This window comes from Stigmatopora nigra, chromosome 15, assembly GCF_051989575.1.
Source record: "Stigmatopora nigra isolate UIUO_SnigA chromosome 15, RoL_Snig_1.1, whole genome shotgun sequence".
NCBI classification, from domain to species: Eukaryota; Metazoa; Chordata; class Actinopteri; order Syngnathiformes; family Syngnathidae; genus Stigmatopora; species Stigmatopora nigra.
The window spans coordinates 910,556-918,839 of NC_135522.1; the positions used below are offsets into that span (position 1 = coordinate 910,556).

Consider the following 8,284-nt stretch of genomic DNA (forward strand, 5'->3'; position numbering starts at 1 on the left):
CTACTTATTTATCCATTATCATAATTTAGTGATCATTAAATATAATTTGTTTATCGATGATCTATTTGTCTGTTTGTTATTCTAAGCTTTAAATCTACTTGTACAATGGCAATTAAAAAGCATTAAATTCACTTAAATTGTAACCATGTCATTTGTTTACATCATTTTCTGTTTTAACCTATGACCTACAACAACATAAAATTGACTATAAGACCTCCCCTTATTTCCCTCTTTTAACCATCCATCTACTCTCACTAACAGTACACTACATTCCTACCTTTTCCACTTTGCTTTTACTCTGAAAGGACCAAACAAGAAGCTCCCCCCCGCCCTCCCAAACGCAAACTTGACTAGCCGGTCACTTGTCAGAGCGAAGCCGGCGTGCGCTCACAAGCCGCGCTGGCATTGACGCGCGCTCACCTGACCAGCTCCTCACCCATTTCTTTCCATACTTTATTGGGTTGGAGACCACCATGACCACACAAGTTTAACCGCCGAGCCCACCTTAGTGGACTTTGCCAAGATGCCCATCATCACCAGGATCCGGATCGACTCTTATGGAATATAGTCCGGTTCTCCATGTCGTGCCACCATCATCATCATCATCACCACCCCACGTGAAGAACAAGTTATTCGTTTTCTGCATCATGTTGTCCCTCTGGGTCTACATGATCTACTGCTGTTTAGGGGACGGCTCCACCCTGCCCGGACGGGGGTTCGAGCGCGGAGGGGACGTGGAGTCTGCGAGGGGCTCGCGTTCGTCCCGGGACTTGCTCAATGACAACCAGGGGGTCGAGGATGGCGCTTGGAATGTCCTCAATGAGTCGGAGAGTAAAAAGTTGCCCCAGGCCATCATTATCGGGGTGAAGAAAGGGGGCACGCGGGCGCTACTGGAGTTTTTGAGGCTGCATCCGGATGTCAGCGCGGCGGGGGCCGAGCCGCACTTTTTTGATCGGAACTACGACAAGGGGCTCGACTGGTACAGGTATGTACGTCATGACAGATTTTCAGGATCACCAGGGTCAAGGGGTCACTTGGTTTAAGAAAGTAACATTCAGGTTTTTAGTGTGATACTTGAAATGGGGAAAAAAGTTGTTGGAATGTTGAGAAATAGTTGGGATTATGTTAGGGACCTTTTTTTGCCCTAAAGAACTTTGTAGTTAGTTGTGTACGCAACTTTTGCGTCAACACGCGACCCCCCTTGAAATGTTTCTGGTCTTTATCCGGGTTATTTACAAAGTGATAGCATGCCTATTTGGACAACCTTCACCCGTGTTCCATTTCAAGCGGTCCCATCCCAGAAATCAGAGTATTCATTAACAATATCTTATAGCCAGGTCCCCATCACATATATTTTTCCATTTTTTTTTGCTAAAATGGAAGTAGTGGATACCCCAACTACTTCATCCAGACCCCAACCACTTCACCCACACTCCAACCACTTCACCCACACCCCAAAAAATTCACCCACACCCCAACCACTTCGCCGATACCCCCCAACCACTTCGCCGATACCACCCCAACCACTTCAACAATATCCCCCAACCACTTCACCCACACTCCAACCACTTCGCCGATAACCACACCCCAACCACTTCACCCACACCCCAACCACTTCACCCACACCCCAACCACTTCACCCACACCCCAACCACTTCACCAACACCCCAACCACTTCGCCACCACGCCACCTCCGTCATTGTCCACATTCATCTACATTTTCCTCACGGTCTGCTGGCCATTAAAAACTGGGCATCATCAGGTCACATAAAACTGGTTCCAAACTAGTTCCATTTCAGTGTAATCCCAAGCGACGATATCTCCTCCCTCAATAGCGTTTTATCCCTGGAGGACGCACACGTTGAACAATAAGCGTCCTTCGCGCAGGACATGCTAATCCTCCCGTTGGCCCCCCCCTGGGGTAAGCTCACTGGCAGCCAGTGGCAGATAGAGGGCGGTACATTTAGCACCAGGGCATTAAGGAGCTGAATGGAAGTCCAGGGAACCCCTGGGGTCTCCATTAACCCCCCCAATAAAGGGAGAAGACAATTAGCGGCCTCCACACGGACTCAGGGGAGCGAAAGTGTCCTTTGAGAAGAGTCGGCGGGGGGTCGACGGGGGGCAATTTGACGGATGGAATCTTCTCCGAGGAGCCTCCAAAAACAGACAGTGGGTGAGCTGTCATTTCCCAGAATCCAACGCGGCGGATCGTCAATGACGATAAGACCCGCGCCGCTTCTTTCTTCTGTCAAAAACAGTTTTTTTCTTCTTCTTGATGCCGTTTTGTCGTTTTGGGCAAAGTTGAGTGGGCTCCAAGCGCCGTTGTTTACCAATTCCCGCATCGCTCTCCTTTTGTAGTTTGTTCAGAGCAAACGGTCCGCTTCCTGCGGCGGGTTTTCTCTCTCCTTGGCGCCCTCTCGGGATTCCCGACGGCAAATCGGAACAACTTTAAGAAGCCAGACGTCTTTTTTGTTCGTCCGCTTTGATGGCGTTGTTTGCTTTGGCTGGAAAGGGATGCTATTGCGCTCTCGCAAAACAAATACTTTAACAACACACTTGGGCTCAGGTGTCTTCTCTCATCCATTCATTTATCCCCACAAAGATCGCGGAGGGGGCTGGAGCCAACTAGAGACACTAGATGGGGGACACCCCGAATCAATGACCAGCCAATCACAGGCCACAAATAGATAGACAACCATTCATGCTCACATTCTTAGCTAGGAAAAATTTAGCGTTCTACCAGCTAGCCTAGCATGCCTTTTTTCGTATCTGGAAAGAAACTGGAATACCCTGAGAAAAGCCACAAAAAAACATTCAGCCAATCACATGGCTCGAAGAGATGGACAACCATTCATCTAGCTTGGGACAATTTAGCATTCCATCAGCTAGCCTAGCATTAATGTTTTCGTATCTGGAAGGAACCTGGAGTACCCTGAGAAAAGCAACGAAGACCATGCAAACTCCATTCAGCCAATCACTTGGCAGAGCTGGACAACCATTCGCATTCATTCATACCTAAAGACAATATAGCATATAATTAGCCTAGCATGGATGTGGGAGAAAACTGCAGTACCCTGAGAAAACCCACACAAACATACAAACTCCACCCAGGACAGTCTAAACCCACCAGGGATTGAACTCTGGCTCTGAACACTGCAAGACTCAAGTTCTAAGCACTTTACAGTGCGGAGATCCCAATTGGCCAAGTGGACCCGGACCTCCTCACGAGGCCCACCTGACGTTTGATCCTTTACGGGCCTACCTTTGAACCCGCGTTCCCGACTGCCACTAGACTAAACAACCAGGGGCACGTAACAAAAGCCACTCCTCGCCCGTTGGAATTCCACGAGTGGTCTGGACTGCCCGTTATCTCCGAGTCTTTTAAAAGGCCGTTAAGAGGTTAAGAGGATGTTTATGCGCCAGTCTCAAGACATCACAGTGTACTTATTAACAAGTACTACTACAATACAATGTCACCTTCTGGAAATAGTAGTCAAAGTTATTTTTTTAAATGAAATTGATGTGTAACGAATCGTAAGCCTGAATCAAAATGGCAGTTTATCGCAAGGTATGATAAAAAAAGAGGTAAATATGCTTGTTAAAATGTATTTATTGATTGCATATGTTCCTTTTATGGATGTTTATTGGTCATTAGTGCACTAGTTAACTAAAGTTCAGACATATAAGATAAGAATACATATTTACAGTACACATTGTACATTGTGTGCATTGCTATGTTGAGTCTAATAGTGGAATAATGCAAAAATGGAATAAATAGCATTGAAATGAGCTCATTTTCGATGGGCAAGGAGCCAAAATGGCGTCCGTAAACTAGCTTACGTATATGTTACCTTATGTATCGTTATGTGAAATAGAAAATCAATTCAAAATTAGTTTTTTTTAACGACAATTTGCCCAATTTACTTAGGAACAATTTTTTTTTACGTTTAAAAGCCTGTTGTTTAAAATACATCACGACTTTATTACTGATATGCACTTTTTTTAGGGGACAATAATACCACATATACTTTATCGGACAACATATCGCCTCTGAAAATGTGTTATGGCGTCTGGCCTGACAAATGGTCAGTTTGTTTTTTACTGACCGCCAAGATGGCGTTAAGTTAAGACGATATAAAAATGTTGTTTTCAGAGTGGAGATGAACTTTGCTTGAGCGTGTAGCGACACATTATAAACAATTATAAAGTCAGAAATGACAGGTAATCACCATAATGGTGCAGGCCCACTCCTTGATTTCTTTGCCGTTAACTTAACATCAAAAGAAGCCACAATTAAAGTCATTATGGAATGGAATGGAATGGAATGGCGCACTACATTTTCAAACGCTCTGATTTACGGCGAAAACGAAGGCGAGGTACACACATTTCAGGCCACAAAAGAGGAATGTAAAATCAATCTAGTTTAAAACTTTGTAAAAGTACTTTTTATCCGACAGAAACTTATTTTTCCTCAATCGAATAATGCAAAAAACTGTCTATCACATATATAAACATTTAAATAAGTCAAATGAAATCACATTTGTAAGTGTAAAATGCAATGTATGTATATTTATATGTATATATGTACATAGGTATATGTGAATATATGTATATATGTATATATGTATATATGTATATATGTATATATGTATATATGTATATATGTATATATGTATATATGTAGATATGTAGATATGTATAGATCTATATATGTATAGATCTATATATGTATAGATGTATATGTGTGTATATATGTATATATGTATATATTTCAGCAACATGATTATTTATTTATATTTGTATTTAAAAATGTATTTATATATGTATTCATTTATTAATTAACTTATTTATTTTTATTTATTCACTTGTTTAGATATTATTTATGTATTTATTTATTTACTTATTTATTAACTATCTATTTACATCTAAAATATCTTAAATAATCTAAAATACTCGATGAATAAAGTTATCCAATCTAATCCAATCCAAATGAACCAATCCATTGTGATAAAACAACAAATGGGTCTGACATGTTGACCCCGAATATAAGACGACCCCCACTTTTTCAAATGCAATAAACGCCGTCTTATTTCCGTGCCGATACGCCAATTCTAATCAACGAGGGTCATCCGAGGTGGAGAAGAACACGCCTTGGCGGCGTTGGTAAACGTCTGGAAAGGCAAATCTGGACAATGGCGAAGAAACGGGAGATGAAAAGTCAGCCGTCTTGGCGTGACATTAAGGAGCGTAATGTCAGCTATTCAAAGCTAAACTGTCTATTGTGCGGCGTAATGAAGGTGCACGCTATTTCTAAAGGAGATCTGGAAGATGATAAAAGACAGCGGCGCTAACTCAAATGTCTTATTTTAGGCTCGCACGCTACCGCTCGTCGGCCCATCCCACTCCGTCTTTCTTCTTTAAATAAAAAAAAGAGGCAAATGTGCTCGTTAAAACGTATCTATTGATTGCATATGTTCCTTTTACAAATGTTTATTGGTCATTAGCACACTGGAGAACTAAAGTTCAGACATATAAGATTAAAAAAAACATTTACAGTACACATTGTACATTGTGTACAATGCTATGTTGAGTCTAATAATGGAATAATGCAAAAATGCAATAATTAGCATTGAAATGAGCTCATTTTTGATGGGCACAGAGCCAAAATGGCGTCCGTTTGCTTACAGATTCCACATTAAACTAAACTATCTTTGAAATATTACCTTATGTATTGTCATTTAAAAAAGAAAATCTATTCATAATTACTTTTTTAATGACAAATTTGCCCAATTTAACCTTTTTTAAACATTTTAAAGCGTATTCTCTAAAATATATGACAACTACTGAGTAAATTGGCTTTTTTTGGGTCCAATAATACCACATATACTTTATCATACAACATATTGCCTCAAAAAATGACAAAAGATCAACTTTCCTTCCCTTTTTCTTATTCTCAGGGACCTGATGCCAACATCCTCAGAAGGTCAGGTGACCATGGAGAAGACCCCCAGTTACTACATCACCAAGGAAGTCCCAGCTCGCATCCACGCCATGTCCAAAACCACCAAACTAATCGTGGTAGTCCGAGACCCAGTGACCCGAGCCATCTCGGACTACACCCAAACCCGTTCCAAGAAACCGGACATCCCGCCCTTCGAGAACCTGACCTTCAAGAACGCCACGTCGGGCGCCATCGACACAACATGGAGCGCCTTACAGATCGGGATGTACGCCAAACACCTTGAACGTTGGCTCCGCTACTTCCCCTTGGATCAGCTGTTGTTCGTTAGCGGCGAACGGCTAATCTCCGACCCCGCCGGGGAAATGGGGCGGGTTCAGGACTTCCTGGGGCTCAGGAGAGTTGTCACCCGTGAACATTTCCACTTCAACCCGGCCAAGGGCTTCCCTTGTCTAAAAAGACCGGATGGCAACGGAAAACCGCACTGCCTGGGCAAGACTAAAGGTCGAACGCACCCCAACATTGACCCGGAAGTGGTCCAGAGACTCCGGGAGTTCTACCAACCCTTTAACAGAAAGTTTTACCAGATGACTGGACAGAATTTCGGCTGGGACTGAGAAAAATATGGTCAGATGTTTTTTATAGATATCGGTTTATCCGGCCAGGGGTGTCAACTCAGATTTTTTTGTCGCGGGCCACTTTTTGGATCGGATTTACTCGCATAGAAGCAATTATTGATTAAAAAATGGGGGAAAAACAAACATCTATAATCTTCATTTGAATTTTTTAAATTTTTTTGGGCCGCACAAAATAATCCGGCAGGCCAGATTTGGCCCGCGGGCCGCCACTTTGACACCCGTGGTCAAATGTGTAAGTTTGACATCCCTGAATTGTGGAGAGTATATTTGTCAGGTATGTGTACAGAGTACAGATGTCTATTTTATGATAATTTATTGCTATGATATGAAAGTCCTACGTTGTGTAAGCAGGTTTACTCCAGATCAGGGATTCCCACACTGTCGTCGTCGTTTGTGTCTGCTAAAATCTTTAAAATTGTTGGCTAATATACCTCAGACTTTTCGTTTTTTTTTTTAACTTTAGGCACTTATTTTGTAAGAGATCGATTATCTGACTCATTTTGTCGGATGTTTTGCTTTTTAATGAACTTGGTGTTAGGAAATGCCTTCTAAAATTGGCAGAAAAGTGCAAAATGGATTGATTTAAAGGGCCAGACAACACATTTGTGTGGAAAGAAAAAAATAATTTTTGAAGCGCCACTCCTATGCTAATTTTACATCAGTGGACGTGAACGTTTTTTTAAATAAAGTTTTGGAAGAGCACAAGACAGTGATTAAATGGTTGAGTTTTAGTCAACGCCTACAAATGGAGTCAAAGAATCGCAATTTCCGAATTGTTGTTTGAATGCTGAATTGAAGCAGGTCAGATGTTGTTGTTTTTTTTTTTTTTTAATGAAAAAATAAATGTTTTGCAAAAAGTGGAAGCATTGCTATCTCGTCTTTGTGTTAAAGAAACTTGAGATTGATTTGACCAATTTCTTTTGCGCCATAACCTTAAAATTGGTTGAATTTTACAATTTCTCTCGTATAAACCGCCCCCAGATTCCCAATTTTGGGAACTGTTGACTACTTTTTACAGTGTTGTTGACTACTTTTTACAGTGTTGTTGACTACTTTTTACAGTGTTGTTGACTACATTTTACAGTGTTGTTGACTACATTTTACAGTGTTGTCGACTACTTTTTACAGTGTTGTTGACTACTTTTTACAGTGTTGTTGACTACTTTTTACAGTGTTGTTGACTACATTTTACAGTGTTGTCGACTACTTTTTACAGTGTTGTCGACTACTTTTTACAGTGTTGTTGACTACTTTTTTCATTATCATTATTTATTGACTATTTATTTGTGTCCTTCAAATTGAACCTTTAAAACTCACAATCAAAGCAAGAGTGAAATTTACCTTCCAAAATGTTGAACTTCTGACCAATCAGTGAACAACTGGAGCCATCATTCTCTACTGTGATTGGCTGGCGTTTCCACAAGATTTCCACCTGCGAAAAAAAGGGAAAATGAGAACAATCAGGTCAAGTGATGAAACAATTCCCCTCTATTAGTCTTTTGTTCCGCATTGTGCCAACGCTAATCCTAATCTGTCTATTAATCCGACTTGACGTATATGTGCTGACAGAGCCACGGCAAATCCTCTCGGGGAAGACAGGGGGCTACTTAGTGCTCCGTCACCCCCATTCCGTTTCCAAATTCCAATAAAACGTGCAAGAGAATTCTCGTTTTAAAAATGTAAACAA

At 41.4% G+C, this 8,284-nt stretch overlaps 1 protein-coding gene across 1 annotated transcript; it reads left to right on the forward strand.

Moving 5' to 3' along the window:
• Positions 1-376: 376 nt before the first annotated feature.
• hs3st3b1a (heparan sulfate (glucosamine) 3-O-sulfotransferase 3B1a) lies at positions 377-7,460 on the forward strand. The gene is made up of 2 exons (XM_077735149.1): positions 377-985; positions 5,958-7,460. The coding sequence occupies exons 1-2, from the start codon at positions 558-560 to the stop codon at positions 6,574-6,576; spliced, it is 1,047 nt and encodes a 348-aa protein (XP_077591275.1). The 5' UTR covers positions 377-557; the 3' UTR covers positions 6,577-7,460.
• Positions 7,461-8,284: the final 824 nt, after the last annotated feature.

What these genes read in the sequence shown, in the direction of transcription:
- hs3st3b1a (XM_077735149.1), top strand. Translation starts at nt 558, where the DNA reads ATGGAATATAGTCCGGTTCTCCATGTCGTGCCACCATCATCATCATCA. An exon ending in AAGGGGCTCGACTGGTACAG is followed by an intron (nt 986 to 5,957) that starts GTATGTACGTCA and finishes TCTTATTCTCAG; the next exon opens with GGACCTGATGCCAACATCCT.